A 26,402-nucleotide genomic window follows, 5' to 3' on the forward strand; every position below is an offset into this window, starting at 1 on the left:
ACAGGGCTGATGTATATCTGTTTCTTTTATACAGGGCTGATGTGACATGGGAAACACAAACCTGATAAGATATTTGTATCAACACTCACAAATTATGTGTAACTCTTCAAGTCAAGGCTATCTCAGGGCAAAGATCTACATGAGATGACTTCCTGTAAAGTGACTGGGAACAAGTTCTCTTCAACCATAAAGTGCTATGTTACAGTTCAGTACACCGTATAAAACCACCCTATATTGAGTAATGTGTGCAAAAAGCACAGGTAGATGTTATTTCCTTAATACTTTATTACTTATTATTATTATGCAAGAACACCTTAATCAGTTGGGTTCTTAACCTAAACATTCTTCAAGATGTTATAGTTCTTACACCATTTGTCTTAGAGCCAATGAGGGCTCACAATTCAAATGGCACGAAAAACCTATTGTTCTTTTTTAGCATCTTAAAAAACTAAATGTATGTGATTAAGAGTCACAGAGCTTTTTGACCCCAAAGTTTTATTCCATCTGGAAAATATTTTGAGATTCAATCTCTTGACCTCATATGAAGATATTTTGTGCTTGCAGATCAGTTTACCGTTACCCAGTAAAATAAGAACAGGCAATATTTTAATACCAAAGGCTCTTCTGATCAATAATGGGTTTTATAGGAGAAAATTATTTACACCAATGAGACATACCGATGGGGCATCATTTACAAATCTAACCAACAAATTTACTAATTTGTTTTTTAGCAATTGGCCACCTTAAAGTGCTTTAACTAATTATTTTATATTAACCAGTTTCTACAGAAGGACATTAGCTCTTCTTTTTTTTGGAAGAAAATGTTTGGTTTGGCCTTCCAATAATAATTACTATGGAAAAAGAAAGATAATACAAAGCAAGTGATATGTAAAAGAGAGAGTGTCCTTTATAGCACCTTGTATGACTGGAGCAACTTTACTGAAGAAAGTTCACACCCCCAATTTGATACCTGCTCCAACATAGGTCATCCTGAAGCTCTGCAGGTGAGAGTTCTCATCCGATTGTCTCTTCATACTCTTCGGTAAGAGAGTTTAGTCCTCTTCAATCCTCTAAGGATCAATAGTTGAATGGCATAATTATTATCTTTTATTGCCTTCAAAATACATTAATACTTTATTTGGAAATGTAACACAAATGAAGTGATCATTTAAAGATCATAGCCCCATATATGGATTACTCTGGTTCTCGTGCTTCTCATTATAATACTCTGAACATAATTTAACTGGAAAAAGTTTCTTGCTTTTTCCATATTTTTTTAAATAATAGTATATATATATATTTAAAATATTGATATATTTCTATATATATATTAATATACAGATTTATGGTATATCTCACTTGACTGAAACACAAATAATAATTTTTCACACAAACATTCGAATTTTTGCAGCTTGCCTCAGAAATCTTAATAATGCTACATCTAGACCAACTAGACCAGCATACCACAGGCCATTTCCGTGTTCCTTGGCTATGGAGATTAATTCACAGAAACCGGAACAACAGCTAAAAAAATGATAAAGAGCCCTGAAATTTGGTTTTACCAGTCACCTTCTTTAAAAGAGGGTCATAGGAGACGTTTGCTTTCAGGTCCTTTAGATTTTTGATTGCACCACCGGCATATAGGCATCCTACACACTCTTGGAACTGTATATTTGGCAAAAGGGTGTGGCACTTCCCATAGGGAGATGGCACTGTTATTTAACTCTGGATATTGGAGTGCTCAGTAGGCATAAGTTTCATAAAGGAAAGTCTGTCTGTAAAAAACTTGGTTAGCAACCTTCTTCAACCTTAATATGTAAGATCTTGGAAAATCCAGGTCTTTTCTTCAGTGCCTACAAAATAAGAGAAATCATTGAGCAAAGTCCCCTTAGGAAAATCTGTCATCATGTTCTTGTACTGAATTTTATTTAATATCACCAATATTATTTATTAGCAACTTTAGCTATCCCCTACATTCCCTGTATTTATCACAAGTAAAACATTATGTTTTTGCTTCCAAACTGATAACCCAGTCACTGGTGTAGTTCTACCTAGGTGTAATAACAGGGGTATTGTGAGAAAGGTGTGGGCTGTACCTGCTGCACTAAGGAATGCTTTGCGTTTAAGAAGACTAAAGAGGATCTAATGAAGCCTTAATTTTAGTAACGTGATATAAAATAAAAGTAATGTGTGACGCTAAAGGACTAAAAACTAGAAGACGTATATAAATTACAACTTATTTTACACATTTATTTTGCAGTGCACATTGGTAAAATTGTAGACAGCGGTGTCAAAATAACGCTAAAAATCTTAAAATCTAAAAATACATATGATAAATATTGACAAATGAAAGAGTTCTAACAATAAGGCTTGATAAATAATAAGCAAACACCTTGATTATGAGTTTTGCGTTAGAGGCTGTGCGGTGCTAATGAGCAGTTTATGCTCACCGCTCACTTACAGACAGCGCTGGTATTACGGTTTTTACACCCCAAACAAGAAGTGAGCGTTGAGCAAAATGTTGCTCCTTACCGCACTCCAATACCAGCGTTGCTTACGGTAATGGTGAGCTGGCTAAACATGCTCGTGCACAATTTCACCATAGGAATTAACGGGGAGAGCCGGCTGAAAAAAAGTCTAACACCTGCCAAAAAGCAGCGTAAAACTCCTTAACGCAGCCCCGTTGATTCCTATGGGGAAATACATTTTATGTCTAAACCTAACACCCTAACATGAACCTCGAGTCTAAACACCTCTAATCTTACACTTATTAACCCCTAATCTTCCGCCCCCGACATCGCCGCCACCTGCATTCTATTATTAACCCCTAATCTGCCGCTCCGGACTCCGCCGACACCTACATTATAGTTATGAACCCCTAATCTGCTGCCCCCAACATCGCCAACACCTACATTATATTTATTAACCCTTAATCTGCCGCCCCCAACGTCGCCGCCACTATATTAAAGTTATTAACCCCTAAACCTAAGTCTAACCCTAAACCTAACACCCCCTAACTTAAATATAATTACAATAAATCTAAATAAAATTCTTATTATTAACTAAATTATTCCTATTTAAAACTAAATACCTATAAAATAAACCCTACGATAGCTACAATATTACATTGTATCTAGCTTAGGTTTTATTTTTATTTTACAGGGAAGTTTGTATTTATTTTAACTAGGTAGAATAGTTATTAAATAGTTATTAACTATTTAATAACTACCGAGTTAAAATAAATACAAATTTACCTGTAAAATAAAACCTAACCTAAGTTACAATTATACCTAACACTACACTATAGTTAAATGAATTCCCTAAACTAAATACAATTAAATAAAATTAGCTAAAGTACAAAAAACCCCACTAAATTACAGAAAATAATAAACAAATTACAAGATTTTTAAACTAATTACACCTAATCAAATCCCCCTAACAAAATAAAAAAGCCTCCCCAAAATAAAAAAAGCCCTACACTAAATTACAAATAGCCCTTAAAAGGGCGTTTTGCGGGGCATTGTCCCAAAGTAATCGGCTCTTTTACCTGTAAAAAAAAAATTACAAATCCCCCCCAACATTAAAACCCACCACCCACACAACCAACCCTACTCTAAAACCCACCCAATACCCCCTTAAAAAAAGCTAACACTAACCCCTTGAAGATTACCTTACCTGGAGAAGTCTTCACCCAACCGGGCCGAAGTCCTCAACGAATCCGGCAGAAGTGGTCCTCCAGATGGGCAGAAGTCTTCATCCAGACGGCATCTTCTATCTTCATCCATCCGGCGCGGAGCGGGTCCATCTTCAAGACATCCGACGCGGAGCATCCTCTTCTTTCCACGGCGACTGAAGAATGAAGGTTCCTTTAAGTGACGTCAGCCAAGATGGTGTCCCTTCAATTCCGATTGGCTGATAGAATTCTATCAGCCAATCAGAATTGAAGGGACTCCATCTTGGATGATGTCACTTAAAGGTACCTTCATTCTTCAGTCACCGTGGAAAAAAGAGGATGCTCCGTGTCGGATGTCTTGAAGATGGACCCGCTCCGCGCTGGATGGATGAAGATAGAAGATGCCGTCTGGATGAAGACTTCTGCCCACCTGGAGGACCACTTCTTCCTGTCTGGAGATTTGTAATTTTTTTTACAGGTAAAAGAGCTGATAACTTTGGGGTAATGCCCCGCAAAAGGCCCTTTTAAGAGCTATTTGTAATTTAGTGTAGGGTAGGGCTTTTTTTTATTTTGGAGGGGCTTTTTTATTTTGTTAGGGGGATTAGATTAGGTGTAATTAGTTTTAAAATCTTGTAATTTGTTTATTATTTTCTGTAATTTAGTGTTTTTATTTTTTGTACTTTAGATAATTTAATTTAATTGTATTTAATTTAGGGAAATAATTTAATTTTAGTGTAGTGTTTAGTGTAATTGTAATTTAGGTTAGGTTTTATTTTACAGGTACTTTTGTATTTATTTTAACTAGGTAGTTATTAAATAGTTAATAACTATTTAATAACTATTGTACCTAGTTAAAATAAATACAAACTTGCCTGTAAAATAAAAATAAACCCTAAGCTAGATACAATGTAACTATTAGTTATATTATAGCTATCTGATGGTTTATTTTATAGGTAAGTATTTAGTTTTAAATAGGAATTATTTAGTTAATTATAGTAATTTTATTTATATTTATTTTAATTATATTTAAGTTAGCGGGTGTTAGGGTTAGGGGTTAATAACTTTAATATAGTGGCGGCGACATTGTGGGCGGCAGATTAGGGGTTAATAAATGTAGGTAGGTGTCGGCGATGTTAGGGATGGCAGATTAGGGGTTAATAATATTTAACTTATGTTTGTGATGCGGGAGTGCGGCGGTTTAGGGGTTAATATATTTATTATAGTGGCGGCGATGTCCGGTTCGGCAGATATGGGGTTAAAAATGTTATTTTAGTGTTTGCGATGTGGGGGGGGGGGGCTCGGTTTAGGGGTTAATAGGTAGTTTATGGGTGTTAGTGTACTTTTTAGCACTTTAGTTAAGAGTTTTATGCTACAGCGTTGTAGTGTAAAACTCTTAACTACGGACTTTAAAATGTGGTACCAGTCTTGACAGGAGAGGGTGCACCGCTCACTTTTTGGCAGACTCGTAATACAGGCGCTATGCAAGTCCCATTGAAAATATAGGATACGCAATTGACGTAAATGGATTTGCGGTATTTCCAAGTCTGGCCAAAAAAGTGAGCGGTACACCTGTACCTTCAAGACTCGTAATACCAGCGGGCGTTAAAAGCCAGCGTTGAGACCGGCCAACGCTGCTTTTCAAGCTCGTAATCGTAATTTACAACTCGTAATCTAGCCGAAAGTCTCTTAGTGATTAGTTGCTCCCAATGTGTCTGCAATTGGAAAGAGTATTACTATTAAATTACAATTGGTATAATATGAACTGATACTCTGTGTTGTATTTATCTGCAATAACATAAATCAGTTTGTGCTTTCTCAGTTGGGGTGGTATAGTATGCTGATGTTAATATTTAAGTTTTGTATTCCACGCTACAGATTTGCCGTAGGATGGTGTTTCTAGTGTTAATAGTTTTGATGTTACTTAATGGTGTCAGAGTGAAATCCTTCAATATTGACAAATACTTTCCTTTATTTGGGTCACCTCTAGGTTATGGTTCTATCGTACCTACAATGGGTGCCAATTCTCCTTAATCACGTACCTCGAGCGTGTTGAAAGCTTGCTGAGATCCTGTGGTGTGATAAGCTCCGCAACGGCTCAAGAGAAAGGCACCCCATCAAAACGCATAGATCACCTGAGTGAACCATACCTGAAATGAATGTGTGCACACACTATCAACCATCTGTAAAAGAACAGATCAGTTGAAAGAGCTATAACGCCTTAAACTGCAACCAACGTGTTCTAATGATTGTTAGGAGCACTCTCTAAAAGCACCTCCGTGGAGAGGTATAGTGAAAGCCGGTCCTTATGTGAGAAGCAGATCGGAACCCCAGAAGTTAACACGTCAGAAGGGTTAGCTGTTGTGGAGCTTATCACACCACAAGATCTCAACAAGCTCTCAACACGACCTGCTTGAGGTACGTGATTACAAATACGGGCCGAACGGGAGATGTGCCTGTTAATACCGCCATGATGGCTGACAGATATGTTTTTAACAGGGGTTTAGCCGCCCTGGAAGGATGCGCCCACGATGGGTGGAGCTATGCTACGCGATATGCGCGCCTTTTCACATAGCCCTAATTCCGTTGAATCGGAATCTTCTCTGCTGTTGTTTGTCACGCAGCAGAGATACTGTTCGTTTTGTATTTACAGGTTTTCATTCACCGGATGCCTTCGATCATGTTAGGCTCCTAATCCGGTGGCAAGTCACCTCAGCAAGTCTTAACTGAGGTCTTGGGATCGTTTCAATTTTTAGTTGCAAATGGTGCATACAGTTGGTATATGAACCCCCTAGAAATGTTAATTCTATATCTTTTTAACATTTAAAGTTACAGTACCTCTTGTTAGGCTATTCAATTTCTATTTGAAAAATGTGATTAAAGAGGTTAGATATGTTTTATGCTTTGATACTAAGATAGAACCAACTAAGGTGTTAAATGAGTCTTATGCATTTAAATGGGCACCTCAGCAGAATATCTGAGGTGTAAGTAGGTGCTACAGTAGTTGCTTGCTAATCTAACTCATTCCTGAACACAAAAAAAAGTTACAGTTTAAAATTTAAAGAGACAGTAACGTTTTTTATGTGTCAATTTTTAGTACATTTTTTTTACTTTTTTTGGACCTACTCTAAGGTTTTTACTGTTTAGGAGTCTGTTGACAATGGTCAATCTATGCCACAATTTCTCCTATAGTGTCCCACAAAATTTAATGGCCCACATGCAGTGCCCTGCGCTTCCTCTCACACTCCTCTCAGAGTTAGTCTGCATTTCATGCATTTTACATTCTTCCCACGTGGTAGAAATCATTACTAGAGGAATTATTTTCAATAATTTAGGTGATTGATTCAGTAGTTGCTATTCTGAATGGTTCTTCCCTGTTACCTGAAAGAGGAAGACACTTCAGGATTATCTGAGAGAGAATTTTCAGACTCAGATGAATAATATTTTATTTGATCCTGAGGTTGGTTTTCTTCAGTTTTCTAGCTTGAACATCTCCATTTGTTACTTTTGGAGGTTTTAGCTACTCTGGGAGACTCCGACGCTACTGGTGTACTCTTTCCTAGTGTGTCCAGTAAGTTATAAGGAATGGAAGAGACCGTATTCCCTATATTTGAAAAGATGTTTCCCATAGCCGACTCAGCTAGGAGTAGTTTTCAATTTAGCTAAGAGAACTACTATACCCCTAGAGGATAGTTGGGTTTTTTCACAGGTTCTATGGCCAAAAATTAGAAAAGGGATGTACACCAGGGTTTAAAATGGCAACCAGCTGTGTACTTTGTTACCGTCACTAGTGCGACGGCATATTGGTTTGATGTGTTGTCTGATGCTACTAAGCCAGAAACTCCCATGGATAAAATCCAGGACAGGATAAAAGCTTTCAAATGGGCTACTTCCTTTATTTCAAATTCTTCCCTTCAAGTTATCAGGGAGCATAGGTTTCTCAGTTCCAGCTCACAGAGCCTTATGGTTAAAGCCTTTTTCTACGGATGTATGCTCTAAGTCTAAAATTTTAGCGATTCCTTACAAGGGGAAGACGTTGTTGGGACCTGGCTTGACGGAAATAATCTCTTTTGCAATTTGAAGAATTTCAACGAAAAAAAAAAAAAATCCAAATAGCCTGCTGTTAAATCAAAGACAGCAGGAGGAACATGAAACCGATCTGGGATCGGATCTTGTAGGGGGCAGACTTTCCATCTTTGTTCAAGCTTGGGTTCGAGATGTTCAGGATCCCTGGGCAATAGCAGGTAGTGTCTCAGGGATACAATTTGGAGTTCAAAAGTTTTCCTCCCAGAGGCAGTTTTCTGCTTTTAGGATTATCCATAGATCAGACAAAAGGAGAGGCGTTCTTACACTGCGTAGGAGACCTCTCAGACCTGGGAGCGATTGTTTCAGTTCCAATACAGGTACAGAGTCTGGGTTTTGTATCCCATTCGGGTTGTGGTCCCCAAAAAGGAGAGAATCTTCAGTCCACCTTTTAGATATTAAGAGTCTAAACACATTTTTAAGTGTACCGTCCTTCTAGATGGAAACTATTAGTTCCATTTTTCCCTTGATCCAAGAGGGTCAATTTATGACGCCCTATCTGGACGACATCCTAGTCCAGGCACCATCCTTACAGCGAGTAAGATTTCTGGCGGACATGGGGTTATCCTTCCCGTGATTTCTCGGGTGGAAGGTAAATTTGGAAAGATGTTCCTTTGTCCCATGCTCAAGAGTATCTCTCTGGGAATCATAATGGATTGCATATCAATGAAGATTTTTCTGACAGGATGTCAGGAGATCAGAGATTATCAATACTTGTCTAGTCATTCAGTCCACTCCTCTGCCTTCAGTGGCTCAGTGTACAGAGGTAATCAGGCTGATGGTGGTAATGGACCTCATCCCGTTTGCTCGGTTCCATTTCAGACCTCTGCAGTTAAGCATGCTCAGGCAATGGATCGGAGGTTATACAGATTGTCTCCTCAAGTACTACTAGAGCAGGAGACAAAGGATTCTCTTCAATGGTGGTTGTCTCTGGATCATCTGTTCCGGGGAACCTGCTTTCGCAGGCCATCTTGGGTTATTGGGACAACAGACGACAGCCTTCTAGGATGGGGAGCAGTCTGGGGCTCCCTAAGGGCTCAGGGGGTTTGGACTCAACCAGAGTCTGTTCTTCCTATAAACATTCTGGAGCTGAGAGTAATCTACAGTGTTCTTCTGGCCTGGCCTCAGTTAGCCTTGGTCCAGTTTATCAGGTTCCAGTCGATCAAAATGTCGTCAGTGGCTTACATCAATCATCAGGGAGGAACGAAGAGTTCCTTGACGATGACAGAGGTATCCAAAATAATTCAGTGGTCGGAGGCCCATTCTTGCTGCCTGTTGGCGAGCCACATCCCAGGGGTGGAACAGTTGGGAGGCGGATTTCCTGAGCAGGCATTCCTTTCATCCAGGGGTGTGGGAACTCCATCCGGAAGTGTTCTCCAGTCTTTTCCTCCATTTGCTTTTCTTCCTCGGGCCATTGCTCGAATCAAGCAGGAGAGGGCTTTGGTGATCCTCATAGCACCGACTTCGCCTTGTAGGATTTGGTATGCAGATCTGGTGGACATGTCATCTCTAAATGAATGGATTTCCAGCCTCCAGGTTTAATTTAAAAGACCTTTATTTCTTTTTCACAGGGTCCATAAAGCAAACGACAACGTTTCAAACCACACACTGGTTCTTAGTCATGTCTAATTTGTCTGTGTACAGGTGTGCCTTTTATACCTGACAAAAACATTCAATCTATACAATATTGCCATCTTGAGGCCATTAGTTAAAATTACATGTGTGTAGTATGACTAAGAAAAGAGGTTTATTTCTTGGTTTCTACCTTTCTTAGTATATTCCACATGCATACATTAAAACAATAATAAAAAAAATTAAAAATAACAAACCTATACATGTCCCTAATATCAAAATCTAAACACAACAAACACTTAAAATGAATGAAATAGGTGTTGAATTTCTGGACACTTTTGTCTATGTAGAAAAAGGTTTTCTTAAAACAGACTTGTGTACCAAACCTACAGACAAAAATAAAATATTGCAATTTGACAGCTTTCATCCAGACAACACATTGAGAGCTAAACCCAAAAGCCAATTTCTAAGAGTCAGTAGAATTGTATCAGATAGAGATAAATGTAACTTAAGATTAAATGAAATGGCAGATAAATTTAAAAAGAGGGGTTACCCTGCTAAATTGATTAAAGAAGAACTGGAACTTGTTAAAATGAATAAGCAAGAAGTCACAAGGCAAAATAAAAAGAAAGAAGACAGAATGATATTTGTAACCCAATACAATACTTTAGGTCCCAAAATATCACGCATCATAAATAAATATTGGTATATACTGAAAGATTGCAACCCCTGGGTTGAAGAATTTAAAAACATTCCAATGATAGCTTACAAGAGAAATAAAAATTTAAGAGATCATTTGGTGCGGGCTGATATAGAGAGTACAAAAAGATACAACAAACTAAAATAGGATCTGATAATGTTTGTTGTTACCCATGTCTACATTGTAGTCACTGCAGCTCCATAATTAGAGGTAAACATGTTTTTCATCCAATAAATGGAACTAAATACTCAATTAAAAAACACTTAACATGTAGAAGCACATATGCTATATACATAATCAAATGTCCGTGTGCCAGAATTTATATTTGAGAAACGAGTAGGGAAGTAAGGACAAGAATTACAGAACGCAAATCCAATATTAGGATGAACAATAGGGATGCCCCAGTTTCCTGTCACTTCCTCTCCATGGGTCACAATATAAGCCAACTACGATTTCAGGTAATAGATCAGATAGATAGACCAAGGAGAGGAGGTGACAGGGAACATATTTTAAAAAAAGAAAGAAATGTTTTGGATCAACACGTTAAATACTTTAGAACCCAATGGTCTCAATAAAGATTTTGATTGGTCTTTGTTTCTATAATAAATGAGATACCTGGAAAATTCAAATAATAGCTATATCTGTTGTGTTTAGATTTTGATATTAGGGACATGTATAGGTTTGTTATTTTTAAAATTTTTTATTATTGTTTTAATATATGCATGTGGAATATACTAAGAAAGGTAGAAACCAAGAAATAAACCTCTTTTCTTAGTCATACTACACACATGTAATTTTAACTAATGGCCACAAGATGGCAATATTGTATAGATTGACTGTTTTTGTCAGGTATAAAAGGCACACCTGTACACAGACAAATTAGACATGACTAAGAACCAGTGTGGAATGTTTTTAAATTCTTCAACCCAGGGGTTGCAATCTTTCAGTATATACCAATATTTATTTATGATGCGTGATATTTTGGGACCTAAAGTATTGTATTGGGTTACAAATATCATTCTGTCTTCTTTCTTTTTATTTTGCCTTGTGACTTCTTGCTTATTCATTTTAACAAGTTCCAGTTCTTCTTTAATCAATTTAGCAGGGTAACCCCTCTTTTTAAATTTATCTGCCATTTCATTTAATCTTAAGTTACATTTATCTCTATCTGATACAATTCTACTGACTCTTAGAAATTGGCTTTTGGGTTTAGCTCTCAATGTGTTGTCTGGATGAAAGCTGTCAAATTGCAATATTTTATTTTTGTCTGTAGGTTTGGTATACAAGTCTGTTTTAAGAAAACCTTTTTCTACATAGACAAAAGTGTCCAGAAATTCAACACCTATTTCATTCATTTTAAGTATTTGTTGTGTTTAGATTTTGATATTAGGGACATGTATAGGTTTGTTATTTTTAAAAAAAATTTATTATTGTTTTAATATATGCATGTGGAATATACTAAGAAAGGTAGAAACCAAGAAATAAACCTCTTTTCTTAGTCATACTACACACATGTAATTTTAACTAATGGCCAAAAGATGGCAATATTGTATAGATTGACTGTTTTTGTCAGGTATAAAAGGCACACCTGTACACAGACAAATTAGACATGACTAAGAACCAGTGTGTGGTTTGAAACGTTGTTGTTTGCTTTATGGACCCTGTGAAAAAGAAATAAAGGTCTTTTAAATTTAACCTGGAGGCTGGAAATCCATTCATTTAAATACTGCATTGGGACTTGGCTGCAATCTTTCAGTATATACCAATATTTATTTATGATGCGTGATATTTTGGGACCTAAAGTATTGTATTGGGTTACAAATATCATTCTGTCTTCTTTCTTTTTATTTTGCCTTGTGACTTCTTGCTTATTCATTTTAACAAGTTCCAGTTCTTCTTTAATCAATTTAGCAGGGTAACCCCTCTTTTTAAATTTATCTGCCATTTCATTTAATCTTAAATTACATTTATCTCTATCTGATACAATTCTACTGACTCTTAGAAATTGGCTTTTGGGTTTAGCTCTCAATGTGTTGTCTGGATGAAAGCTGTCAAATTGCAATATTTTATTTTTGTCTGTAGGTTTGGTATACAAGTAATATGCCAAAAGATGGCAATATTGTATAGATTGACTGTTTTTGTCAGGTATAAAAGGCACACCTGTACACAGACAAATTAGACATGACTAAGAACCAGTGTGTGGTTTGAAACGTTGTTGTTTGCTTTATGGACCCTGTGAAAAAGAAATAAAGGTCTTTTAAATTTAACCTGGAGGCTGGAAATCCATTCATTTAAATACTGCATTGGGACTTGGCTGGTCCTACTCCTTGCCACAGGACAATAATATACAGGTGCTGTCTCCCATACTGTTGATTGGACATGTCTTCTCTGCCACCTTGGAGACTTCCGTTGTGGAAGGACCTTCTAATTCAAGGGCCCCTCCTTCACCCAAATCTGGTTTATCTGAAACTGACTGCTTGGAGATTGAACACTTATTATTATCCAAGCGGGGTTTTTCTGACTCGGTCATTGTGACTATGATTCAGGCTAGAATGCCTGTTACTAGTCAAGTTTATCATAAGATATGGCGAAAATATCTCTATTAGTGTGAATCCATGGCCTACTCATGGAGTAGATAGGATTCCTAGAATTTTGTCTTTTCTCCAAGAGGGTTTGGAGGAAGGTATATTGTCTACTAACGGGTAAAAACTCTGTCTTTCTCTATTTTGTTACAATCATTTTGTCAGGCCTTGGTCAGGATCATGCCTGTGTTCATACCAGTTACTCCTCCATGGAGTCTGAATTTAGTTTTCAGAGTTCTTCAAGGGGCTCCATTTGAGCCTATTCTTTCCTTTAGATATTGAGTTGTTATCTTGGAAAGTTTTATTTCTTGTTGCTATTTCTTCTGCTCGGAGAGTGTCTGAGCTCTTGGCATTTCAGTATGAGTCTCTTTATCTTATTTCCATTCAGATAAGGTAGTTTACATACTAAATTAGGATTTCTTCCTAAGGTTGTTTCTGATCGGAACGTTAATCAGGAGATTGTTGTTCCTTCCTTGTGTTCTAATCCTTTTTCTGAGAAGGAAAGACTTCTGCTCAATTTGGACGTGGTCCGTGCTTTAAAGTTTTACCTGCAGGCGACTAAGGACTGTCGTCAGTCTTCTTCTTTGTTTGTGGTTTTCTCAGGAAAAGGCAAGGGACAGAAAGCTATGGCTACTTCTCTTTCTTTTTGGCTGAAGAGTATCTTACGTTTGGCATATAAGACTGCTGGACAGCAGCCTCCAGAGAGAGTTACGGCTCATTCCATGAGGGCTGTTGCTTCCTCATGGGCGTTCAAAAATGAAGCTTCTGTGGAACAGATTTGCAAGGCTGCAACTTGGTTTTCTCTTCACTCTTTTTCAAAGTTTTATAAGTTTGACTTTTGTCTCGGCCGCCTTTGGGAGAAAGGTTCTTCAAGCAGTGGTGCCTTCCGTTTAGGTTCCCTGTCTTGTCCTTCCCGTATCATCTGTGTACTCTAGCTTGGGTATTGAATCCCATTAGTAATTAAGATGATCCGTGGACTCATCGTGTCTTAAAAAAGAAAAGAAAATGTATGCTTACCTGATAAATTTATTTCTTTTTTCACATGATGAGTCCACGGCCCGCCCTGTTCTTTTAGACAGGTTGTGGGTTATTGCAAACTTCAGGCACCTCTGTACCTTGGCTTTTCCTTTCTCTTCCTAACTTCGGTCGAATGACTGGAGTGGGAGGGAAGGGAGGAGCTATTTAACAGCTCTGCTGTGGTGCTCTTTGCCTCCTCCTGCTGACCAGGAGGTGAATATCCCATTAGTAATTAAGATGATCCGTGGCCTGGAATTTTCTTTTTTGGCAATGCTTCATTTTTATGTCGTTCAGCTATTTATTAAAGGGACACTGAACCCAAATTCTTTCTTTTGTGATTCAGATAAGAGCATGATATTTTAAGCAGCTTTCTAATTTGTTTCTATTATCAAATGTTCTTCATTCTCTTGGTATCTTTATTTGAAATGCAAGAATGTAAATTTAGATGCCGGACCATTTTTGGTGAACAACTTGGGTTGTTATTGCTGATTCGTGGATAAATTCATCCACCAATAAAAAAGTGCTGTCCAGAGCCTGAACCAAAAAAAAGCTTAGATGTCTGCTTTTTCAATAAAGATAGCAAGAGAACGAAGAAAAATTGATAATAGGAGTAAATTAGAAAGTTGCTTAAAATGCCATGCTCTATCTAAACCATGAAAGAAAAAAAAAATTGGGTTCAGTGTCCCTTTAGGGTATTTTTGCCATTTTAGTTACCTGTTCAAACTTTGTACTTCATCTGGATTACTTGACCAAACTCATATTAAAGTATATTTTATTTACATAGTAACTGTACATTCTTTTAAATGACCTTTTTTTATTTTGATAAGTTTCTTTCTGCATTACAGGTTTCTAATTAAAGCAGCCATTGATTCATGCTTGGAGTTAAAGGGACAGTCTACCATAGAATTGTTATTGTTTTAAAAGATAGATAATCCCTTTATTTACCATTCCCCAGTTTTGCATAACCAACACAGTTATATTAATACACTTTTTATCTCTGTGATTACCTTGTATCTAAGCATCTTCTGACAGCCCCTGATCATATGACGTTTAATTTATTATCTATTGTCTTAAAATTAGCATTGTGTTGTGCTAGATCTTAAATAACCCCCTGTGCCTGAACACAGTGTTATCTATATAGCCCACGTGTACTTTCTGTCTCTTTGTGTTGAAAAGAGATTTAAAAAGCCTGTGATAAGAGGCAGCCCTCAAAGGCTTAGAAATTAGCATATGAGCCTACCTAGGTTTAGTTTAAACTAAGAATACCAAGAGAAAAAAGCAAATTTGATGATAAAAGTAAATTGAAAACTTAATTAAAATTAAAAGTCCTATCTGAATAATGAAAGTTTAATTTATACTTGACTGTCCCTTTAAAGAGAGACTGAACCCACATTTGTTCTTTCATTAATCAGATAGAGCATGTAGCCAACAATCAGCAAGCGCTATCCAGGGTGCTGAACAAAATATTGACCGGCTCCTAAGCTTAAATTCTTGCTTTTTCAAATAAAAATACCAAGAGAATGAAGAAAAATTAATAATAGGAGTAAATTAGAAAGTTGCTTAAAATTGCTGCTCTATCTGAATCATGAAAGTTTAATTTTGACTTGACCGTCCCTTTAAATTCATAGCTCTATGAGAACCTTTATATGAAATAAAAGAGACTCTACTTTCAAACAAGGTGCAACATAACCGCTCTAGATATCATATAGTTGATACAAATGGTGAATGTTTAACCTTGTGGCCACTAAGATCAGAGATATAAAATACTGCATCATCCTCTTTACAAATCCACAGTTGATACCATAGTCTGTATTCTTCAAATGACGGGTCACATGACCCTACAGATAACACATGGCTGTCACATGACCCTACAGATAACACATGGCTGTCACATGACCCTCTATGGCTGTCATATCATCCTTTAGATATAATATGGTTGCCACATGTCTAGGGTTGCCATATTGCTGCTTTAAAGGGGGACACATATGAAAAATATATCTGTCAGGGTTCTTATAATGGAACATTTGTTTAAACAACCAGTGACATATGTTTTAAGTGTCCTCCCTTAAAGTGGTAGTATAGCAACCCTACACATGACCCTCTAGATATCACATGGTTGTCACATGACCTACTAGATAATCCTATTGTTGATGTACAATGCCATTTACTTATCTCACAACTAGTATTTGATTCAGTGTTAAGAAAATGGGATGTTAAAAGTATAATAATATATTGTAATTAAATATTGCATTTGCCTATATACTGCTACTGCCTTATTAAGCTGAAATACATCTCTTCAAATGTTTTATAAGTAAAACAATATGTATTAATCATTCAAAACTAGATGAATAATATAGGTATTTAGTGGTTCTATAGTGTCAGTTAAAGGGACATTGTACTCAAAATGTGTCCATCGTTTCATTTTGCCTGAAAATGTAAAAAGAGCTGTTTAAATTCAAATCGAAACTAATATAATAATATCTGTTGTGTACTCCCTACAAATGCTCATTGGCCAATTAACAGAATGCACATATCAACCAACAAGCAATTTCAGTTTATACAGATTTTACTTTTAGCAGTCAGATATATAATAATATATAGATAATATATACTGTATATACATATATATATATATATTACAATGTCCCTTGAAGTGTAATTCAGTATTCCCAATAAGACAAATGATAGAGCTACTTGTAACTGCAATGACTGAAGCTATATTTCAAATACAATATATAGGGACATATTTATCAAGCTCTGTATGGAGGCCCCTTGTTTCCGGCGAGCATTAAGGCTCCCCGGAAACAGAAGACCGCTGCTTCATAACTTGTCTGCCTCCTCTGAGGCGGCAGACAGAAATCAACCCGATCAATACAATCGGGTTGATTGACACCCCCTGCTAGTGGCTGATTGGCCGCGAATCTGCAGGGGGCGACGTTGCACCAGCAGTTCACAGGAACTGCTGGTGCAATGATAAATGCAGACAGCGTATGCTGCTGGCATTTATAGATGTGCAGCGGACATGATATGCTATATTGGATGTCTGCTCGCACCATAGTAAATAGGCCCCATAGTATCTGCTACGTTTACCTGCAATTTATTGACCATTTCCTCAAAGAGTTTCCTGGCTTCAGGGCTACTGGCGTCCTTGAAGTAATCTGCTATACCAACCTGAACCACAATGGATTTTAGATTGCGACAAACACCTGTCGGAGATGCAAGGAATATGTTATGAATAAACACTGTGGGACAGAACAAGCCAGACGGACATTTCAGATAATTATTCAAGAAAATTAAGACTGCAGGACATTTAGACACCAAAAACAATGATCCAGATGAACATTAAAGATAAATCTGAACAATGTCTGACAAACATTTCAGTAGATATCTACTCAACGGATTGCTTCTAACTATGGACCCATTTTCTTTAAATATTTATGTGAATTCTGGCAGATAAAATGTAGTTCAACTGAAAACAATTGGATACATTTTCATTCTAAAAATAATGATTGACAACAAAAAGCCTTTGCTGTGGTTTGTATACATAAAAAATAAATATTTCTCTCCATAGGTTCCTGAAAACCATGCTAAGCTCTTGAGTAATGAATGAATTAGTACTTTTTAAGCAATTGTATATGTGTTGGGAATTATACAGATAAGCCACATCACTTACTATTAAAATGTAAAAGGGCTTTAGGTGTGACTGGAGTGGAAGTCAGCACAAGCATCTCTAGCCCCTTCAGACCCTCTCGGCAAACTTCAGCCGCCACCTCCTGGTTGATTTCAGTCACATGGTCCAACTCCAGCACCTGCAGTCTCATGCAATTACGGGCTGTAAAGACATGTCCAAGATTAGATACCTCTTGAAAGGGTCAGGGCTTTTGTTAAATGCCCCATCATATCATTGTGGTAATTACCATCTATCTTTAAAGGAACAGTCTACTACAGAATTTGTATTATTTAAAAAGATAGATAATCCCTTTATTACCTATTCCCCAGTTTTGCATAACCAATCAGTGCTGACTCCTAGGTAACTCCACGGGAGTGATTAAGTTATGAACATGAACTAGCACTAGCTGTGAAAAACTGCACTGAAATAAGAGACAGTTCAAGGGCTTAAAAATAAGCATATTATTCTACCTAGGTTTAGCTTTCAACAAAGAATATCAAGACAAAGCAAGCAAAGCAAATTTGATGATAAAAGTTGGAAAGTTGTTTAAAATTGCACGTCCTATCTGAATCATGAAAGTTTAATTTTGACTAGACTGTCTTTTTAAGTTCTTTTATATCTTTCATTGCATTGCTTCAGCCAAAACTACAAAACACTCAATATTTTGCGTATTTTCCTTCTCTTTTTTTTAACCGTGCTAGCACATGATCTTCAGACACTGTTAATGAGAATCCTTTAGATCACTGGAATTAAAACTTTTTTTTCCCACCACCCAGTGTCATAAGATCACAACTCAGATCCTTTGTGAATATTAAAATGCGTAATGTATAATTTAAAACAAATGAAAAGGTAAATGTTTTTTTAACCCTGATCAATCACCCAGATGCAAATACACAGCAAATTCTAAACCAAGTCCACCAGTGTTTCCTAAACCAAGTCCCCAGGTCGCCCCATTATTTCTTCAATAGACCACAGGTGAAATAATCAGCTCACCCATCAGATGATTACGTCACCTGTGCTCTAGTTAAGATATAACAAATATCTGGCCTGTTAAGGTTCCTGAGAACTGGAGTTGGGAAACACTGCTTCTGAGCCTACCTAGGTTTACTCTTCAAGAAAGCACTTTACTGTCCCTTTAAGAAACTACCAAAATCCTTTTTATGCAATGGAAAATTAATAATTTTTTAACACTCATAATAGTGCCACCGTTAGTCTGTAGAACCTGGTCTAGACTTAAATAACGGGTGACAGGAGTAAGCGTTTACTGAGGTCTATACAAGACAAGGTTATATCTTCAGACACTCAATAGGGTGGTATTGCAACTTAACAAAGTGGGATTGTACTCTACAGCCAATCCCCAAACAGTAAGCAAGAAATGTAGACAAAATATAAATATATATTAAGTTTACTAGGTTATTTCATAATAAAAAACAGGCAAAAATGAAAAAACTAAAAACACAAAGAACACAATAATGAACCACCGGTGGTTAAAGAATAAAATCGGATATGATATCTATGTATAAAACATTCATGCAATATAAATCAGATTTACTGAGGTCTCCCAGTATCATGTGCCACTGCCAAATGCTGGCAAGTGCTTGCAGCCAATAAAATGAAAGAATCCAAAGTCACAAAATTATGTTGAAAGTACACAATAAACCCAACCGATTATACTTGTTACAGATATTGTGCACATGAACATCTTTATACATTACAAATCATCCTCCCTGTGCCTTAAAAGATCATCCCCACCTCACACAGCACACACATTTTATATAGAATGATATATTTATATAACCCAATAGGAAGCTCATGCAGGTGTCTACGGTTTTAGTGGAAACTTATTTTGCTTTTTTTCCTTAGATCCCAATAAATCTTGAGCCAAAAGCACAAGTGGAACAATTTATCTGACTCCTACAAAGCACATTCCCTTTGTATTGTCCACTAAGATCCTTTCACTTCTCTTCCCAGACTACTAAAACCAATGATCACAAGTTTAACCTACTATAATAGTTAATATATATTAAGCATTCTTATTTGTTAGGGTGTACAAGGGAATTGCTAATGTTCAGTCCCCCCCCCCTCTAAGTATTATCTCTCCTTGTCATCTCTATTTCATATTAATTTTTTTTGTCCATGTTTTTGTAGACCTCAAATGCATCGAAGCACAGCTTGTACAGTTGACAATTTATATAAGCTGACATATAGAGAGACATAGAAAGATAGATATTTACCTCAACTTTCCCATCACTTACCTAGAGAAGAAAGGCCCTGAACACCACAGCCAGCACCACCCACTCCTAATGCTCTTAAATGAGGCCAACATCGACCAATCATCTGTAGGCAGCGGTTACTGAAACGTGTAGGTTGCTGACTGAAGGACAAAAAGAAAGGTATTGCTTATTTACTGTTCCATAATTTAATGCAAAAATGGTAAAACATCAGTCAGACTAACTTATTATTCTCATTGGATGTTCTAGGGCCCTTTGATATTGTAGGTCTCCTTAACATTTTTACTATCAGCATTGTTGGCATGGATCTTGCTTATGCCATCTCATCTGGGCAACACAGACCTAAACAATGTCCTTCAACTCCTCCGTGACAAGTCCCACATTTTTAATTTTAATATTGAAAAGCTTGTACCTGTCATCTGCTCTTTTAAATACCTCTATACCCTTCAACAAATCAAATCCAACTCTTCTTGTCCTTCCAGGCCCTCACTTTAGTTCCATCTGAGATATGGCTGTCCATCCAGTGACATCAGTTCTTTTCCTTATCTGTTTGGCAACCCGTAACCACATTATGTTGCACCTCCTTTTCATTTTCACATTTAATTCCCTACTAAATGTTTCTTTAGTCAAATGTATCTGCAAATTGTTAGTTGAGATTTTTGGACTTTTCTATTTTGACAGCCTTGACTATTAAAAACCCATTTTTGTCTGTTTTGAGAGGCTGCTTGCACATGCCTTTTTCACTTTTACCAAAACACAGGTTTCTTGGTTTATTAAAAAAGTTAAAAATATAACACAAATCAAACTGTACAAAACAAATTTTTTTTTTTTTTACTTTTATTTATAAAGAACCAACACATTTTTGAAGTGCTATACATGGAAAACTAAATTTAAAATAAAGACAATGTGAGCTTAAAGACTGCAATGTTAATGTTAACTACAAAATTATACAATTATATCAATTTGTTAATTGGACACAACTTAACACACAATGTAAACTAATATTTTTTATCTGCATTCATATATTATCCTTAATACTGAATCCATTAGCTGTCATGTTATACTTTTGCCTTGCAGGTATGGGTATAGAACTTAAATATGGGGGGCAAGGATTCAGGGAGGCTTGCGGGTGGAGTCACATTTGCTCCATGAGTGAGGTCAAAGTGTGCAAAGCTGAAGTCAAAGGTGTTCCACAGGCAGGTTCAGGGTAAGCAGAGGTGGGGGTCACAGGTGTTCTATGGGCAGGGTCAGGGTGGGCAGAGTTGAAGTCAGATGTTCCATAGGTAGGGCCAGGATGGGCAGAAGTAGATTCACAGGTGTTCTATGGACAGGGTCAGGATGGGCAGAGGTAGATTCACAGGTGTTCTGTGGTCAGGGTGGGTAGAGTTGGAGTCCCAAGTGTTCCATGGGCAGGGTCAGAGTGGATAGTGTTGGAGTCACAGGAGTTCTATGGGCAGAATTGGAGTCACATGTGTTCTATGGATAGGGTCAGGATGGGTAGAGGTACATTTACAGGTTTTATATGGGGTGGGTAGAGTTGGAGTCAAAGGTGTTCCATGTGCTGGGTCAGGTTGGATAGAGCAGGGTCCAGGTGGGTAGAGTTGGGGGACACAGGTGTTCCATGGGCAGGGTAGATAGAGCTGGAGTCACAGGTGTTTCATGGCAGGGTCTGGGCATATAGAGTTGGTGTCACAGGTGTTCCATGGGTAGGGTCACAATGAGTAGAGCTGGCAGTTAGGTGTTCCATCAGCAGGGTCTGGATGGATAGAGTTGGCAGTCAGGTGTTCCATTGGCAAGATCTGGATGGGTAGATTTGGCAGTCAGGTGTTCCATCGGCAAGATCTGGATAGATAGATTTGGCAGTCAGGTGTTCCATCGGCAAGATCTGGATGGATAGAGTTGGCAGTCAGATGTTCCATCGGCAAGATCTGGATGGGTAGAGTTGGCAGTCAGGTGTTCCATGGGCAAGATCTGGATGGGTAGAGCTGCAGTGAGGTGTTCCATGGGCAGGATTTGGATGGGTAGAGCTGCAGTGAGGTGTTCCATGGGCAGGATCTGGATGGGTAGAGCTGTCAGTCAGGTGTTCTATGGGCAGGATCTGGATGGGTAGAGTTGGCAGTCAGGTGTTCCATGGGCAGGATCTGGATGGGTAGAGCTGCAGTAAGGTGTTCCATGGGCAGGATTTGGATTGGTAGATCTGTCAGTTAGATGTTCCATCTGGATAGGTAAAGTTGGAAGTTAGGTGTTCCATGGGTAGGATCTGGATAGGTAGAATCGACAGTCAGGTGTTACAAGGTGAGGATATGGTTGGGTAGAGTTGGCAGTCAGGTGTTTCATGGGCTGGATCTAGATGGGTAGAGTTAGCAGTCAGGTGTTCCAAGGGCAGGATCTGGATAGGTAGAGTTGGCAGTCAGGTGTTCCATGTGCAGGATCTGGATGGGTAGAGTTGGCAGTTAGATGTTCCATGGGCTGGATCTGGATGGGTAGAGTTGGCAGTCAGGTGTTCCACGGGCAGGATCTGGATAGGTAGAGTTGTCAGTTAGGTGTTCCATGGGCTGGATCTGGATGGGTAGATCTGTCAGTTAGATGTTCCATGGGCAGGATCTGGATGGGTAGATCTGTCAGTTAGATGTTCCATGGGCAGGATCTGGATGGGTAGAGTTGGCAGTTAGATGTTCCATGGGCTGGATCTGGATGGGTAGAGTTGGCAGTCAGGTGTTCCACGAGCAGGATCTGGATAGGTAGAGTTGGCAGTTAGGTGTTCCATGGGCAGGATTTGGATGGGTAGAGTTGGCAGTTAGGTGTTCCATGGGCAGGATCTGGATGGGTAGAGTTGTCAGTTAGGTGTTCCATGGGCAAGGGCAGGGTGGGTAGAGTTTAAGTAAGATGTTCCAAAGGCAGAGTCAGGGTAGGTAGAGTTGGCAGTCAGGTGTTCCATGGGCAGGTTAGGATGGGCAGATGCAACTCAATGTAATTAAGCTAGCTGGACCTGAATTACATGTTGTTCATATAATAAGGGTGCAACCTAAAATATTAAAACTGCCACTATTGCTCTGTACACAAGACTTTTGCCTCCATGAAAATCTGTAAAATTGCCTGCTTAGCCCTTTAGAAAATTCTGTCTTTATAGTTATTATTGCAACTCAAGTTATATACCCCGAAAAAATTAGTTTTGTTTTCATTAGTTAAATAAATATTTTTGTTTTGGATATTAGTTATGTTAAGTTAAATAAATAATTTTGTTTCAGCATATTAGTTATGTTAAGTTAAATCGTTTTTCTGATCCTTTCGTTATTTCGGATCCATTCGTTATTTCGGATCCATTCTTTATTCAAATTCATTATTCTACATTCATTATTCTATTCTAAAGTTTAGAATAGAATAATAAATATGAATAAAGAATGGATCAGAAATAACGAATGAATTCTGAAAAACGATTTAACTTAACATAAGGAATATGCCGAAACCAAATTATCTAAACTGGCGTCCACCCACATCACTAAAACTAAATAAAAACCTATTAACCTCTAAACCGCCATCCCCCCACATCGCCAACACTAAATAAAGCTATTAACTTCTAAACCACCGTCTCCTCACATCGCCAACACTAAACAAAGCTATTAACCAATAAATCGCCATCCCCCCACATCGCCAACACTAAATAAATCTATTAACCTCTAAACCGCCATCCCCCCACATAACCATCACTAAATAAATCTATTAACCCCTAACCACCGCCCCCCACATCACCAACACTAAATAAACCTATGAACCCCTAAACTGCCATCCCCCTACATCGCCAAAACTAAATAAATTTAAAAGCCCTTAAACCGCTGTCCCCCCAGATCGCCAACACTAAATAAACCTATTAACCTCTAAACTGCCATCCCCCCACATCGCAACTACCTAAATTAAACTATTAACCCCTAAACCGCCGTCCCCCCACATCGCAAACTAAATAAACGTATTAACCTCATCAGCTAATAGGATGAGAGCTGCTTAAATCCTATAGGCTGTTCAAATCAGCCAATAGGATTTGAGCAGTTCTCATCCTATTGACTGATTTGAACTTTTCAGCCAATAGGAATGCAAGGGTACCCAAATATAAAAGGGGTACCTTGCATTCAATCTTCAGTGTACAGCGGACGATCGCATGAAGAGGACCTCAGTGTCGGACTGATGGACCTCCACCTCTGCTCCGCCTCCGCGCATCCACCGACCGCTTTGCCTCTGCCATGAAGATAGAAGATGGACCTGCGATGGATGAAGATGGAGCTGTGTCGATGAAGATGTTTTGCCGCTGGGTTGAAGATCTTTCGCTGGACTTCAGCAATGGTGAGTACCGATTTTGGGGTTAGTGTTAGTTTATTTTTTTATTTTTGTGGTGTTTTTTTTTAGATTAGGGCTTTTTTTATTTTTAATGGGCTGTAAAAGAGCTGAATGTACTTTCAAGGGCAATGCCCACACAAATTCTCTTTTCAGGGCAATGGGTAGATTTGTTTTTTTTTTAGTTAGGTTTTTTTTATTTTGGTGGGTTGGGGAGTGTGGGGGATTGTAATGTTAGGGGTATTTGGTTTATTTTATTGGCAAAAGAGCTGTTAACTCTAGGACAATGCCCTACATAATGGCCCTTTTAAGGGCTATTGGTACTTTATTTATAGATAGAGTTTTTTTATTTTGGGGTGTTTGTTTTTTTTAAATGGAGGTATTAGAATGGGAATATTTTTTATTATTTTGGATAATTTAGTTTATATTTTTGTAATGGCAGTTTTTTTATTTTTCGTGATTTTAGTGTTTATTATTTGTTGTAATTGTAGTTTTTAATATTTTAATTTAGTGTTTGTGATGTGGGGGGGGCGGCGGTTTAGAGGTTAATAGGTTTATTTAGTTTTGGCAATGTGGGGGGATGGCAATTTAGGGGTTAATAGGTTTATTTAGTGTTGGAGATGTGGGTGGAAGTTGGATTAGGGGGTTAATAGGTTTATTTAGTGTTGGCGATGTGGGGGAACGACGGTTTAGGAGCTAATAGGTTTATTTAGTGTTGGCGATGTGGGGGGACGGCGGTTTAGGAGTTAATAGGTTTATTTAGTGTTGGCGATGTGGGGGGACGGCGGTTTTTAGAATTAGATTAGATGAATATGAATAAAGAATGGATCCGAAAATTCAGAAACAGATTTATTGTTTTTCGGGATTTTAGTTATGGTGCCGATTCTGATTGAATCAGCCAAAATTCATCCGAAAAATAAATTAGTCCGAAATGAATTGCACATGTCTAATTGTCACTCACGTAAGTGCTTCTAATGGACTGGCATAACTTACAAACTCACACCTGCATGCATTTAGTGTTTAGCTCATTTAATGACATAGAATGGCAGCACAGCTTTTATCACTTGTCTACCCATATGTTCTACAACATTCCCGATATCTGGACCTTCACAGATCACTTCATACATTATCTTGTTTCTGCTTCCCTTTTCCCTACCCTCTTCTCTATAGTCTTCTAGAATAAGGTTTCTTTTCATGGGCTTAGTGAAGTTTAACATGACCATCATCAGGCAACTCACCAAGGGTGCAGTGGTGCTACTTGTAGAGAAATAATGTCTCTGCAGCCGGCCCCTAATGCCCAGATAACTTCATGACCCACAGGGTCGGTAGAGCTCCTGGATATAAGAAGAATAAAGCTTTGTAGTAAAAACAAGACCCAGCAGCACTAGCCGTAAAACCTGTATGTGACAGCATGTAGTAGTCTTTAGTACCTGTATGTGACAGCATGTAGTAGTCTTACTCTTTAGTACCTGTATGTGACAGATTGTAGTACTCTGCAGTACCTGTATATGACAGCATGTAGTAGTCTTCAGTACCTGTATGTGACAGCATGTAGTAGTCTTTAGTACCTGTATGTGACAGCATGTAGTAGTCTTTAGTACCTGTATGTGACAGCATGTAGTAGTCTTTAGTACCTGTATGTGACAGCATGTAGTACTCTGCAGTACCTGTTTGTGACAGATTGTAGTACCCTGCAGTACCTGTATATGACAGCATGTAGTAGTCTTCAGTACCTGTATGTGACAGCATGTAGTACTCTGCAGTACTATTATGCGACAGCATGTAGTACCCTGCAGTACCTGTATATGACAGCATGTAGTAGTCTTCAGTACCTGTATGTGACAGCATGTAGTACTCTGCAGTACCTGTATGTGACAGCATGTAGTACCCTGCAGTACCTGCATATGACAGCATGTAGTAGTCTTCAGTACTTGTATGTGACAGCATGTAGTACCCTGTAGTACCTGTATGTGACAGCGTGTAGTACTCTGCAGTATCTGTATGTGACAGCGTGTAGTAGTCTTCAGTACCTGTATGTGACAGATTGTAGTAGTCTTTAGTACCTGTATGTGGTAGTAGTCTTTAGTACCTGTATGTGACAGCATGTAGTAGTCTTCAGTACCTGTATGTGACAGCATGTAGTAGTCTTTAGTACCTGTATGTGACAGATTGTAGTACCCTGCAGTACCTGTATATGACAGCATGTAGTAGTCTTCAGTACCTGTATGTGACAGCATGTAGTACCCTGTAGTACCTGTATGTGACAGCGTGTAGTACTCTGCAGTACCTGTATGTGACAGCATGTAGTAGTCTTTAGTACCTGTATGTGACAGCATGTAGTAGTCTTCAGTACCTGTATGTGACAGCATGTAGTAGTCTTTAGTACCTGTATGTGACAGATTGTAGTACCCTGCAGTACCTGTATATGACAGCATGTAGTAGTCTTCAGTACCTGTATGTGACAGCATGTAGTACCCTGTAGTACCTGTATGTGACAGCGTGTAGTACTCTGCAGTACCTGTATGTGACAGCATGTAGTAGTCTTTAGTAC

The 26,402-nt window shown here is 38.1% G+C and overlaps 1 protein-coding gene across 1 annotated transcript in view; it reads right to left on the reverse strand.

The window, feature by feature from the left end:
- Positions 1-477: 477 nt before the first annotated feature.
- FBXO41 (F-box protein 41) overlaps positions 478-26,402 on the reverse strand; it is a 166,726-nt gene continuing 140,801 nt past the window's right edge. The window contains exons 8-12 of the mRNA XM_053704361.1: positions 25,090-25,185; positions 19,550-19,668; positions 17,298-17,456; positions 16,715-16,830; positions 478-1,853 (exon numbers count right to left, since the gene is read on the reverse strand). Of these exons, the coding sequence (XP_053560336.1) occupies positions 1,791-1,853; positions 16,715-16,830; positions 17,298-17,456; positions 19,550-19,668; positions 25,090-25,185 (553 nt within the window). The 3' untranslated portion in view covers positions 478-1,790. The remainder of the gene's footprint in view (positions 1,854-16,714; positions 16,831-17,297; positions 17,457-19,549; positions 19,669-25,089; positions 25,186-26,402) is intronic.

This window comes from Bombina bombina, chromosome 2 (assembly GCF_027579735.1).
Source record: "Bombina bombina isolate aBomBom1 chromosome 2, aBomBom1.pri, whole genome shotgun sequence".
NCBI classification, from domain to species: domain Eukaryota; kingdom Metazoa; phylum Chordata; class Amphibia; order Anura; family Bombinatoridae; genus Bombina; species Bombina bombina.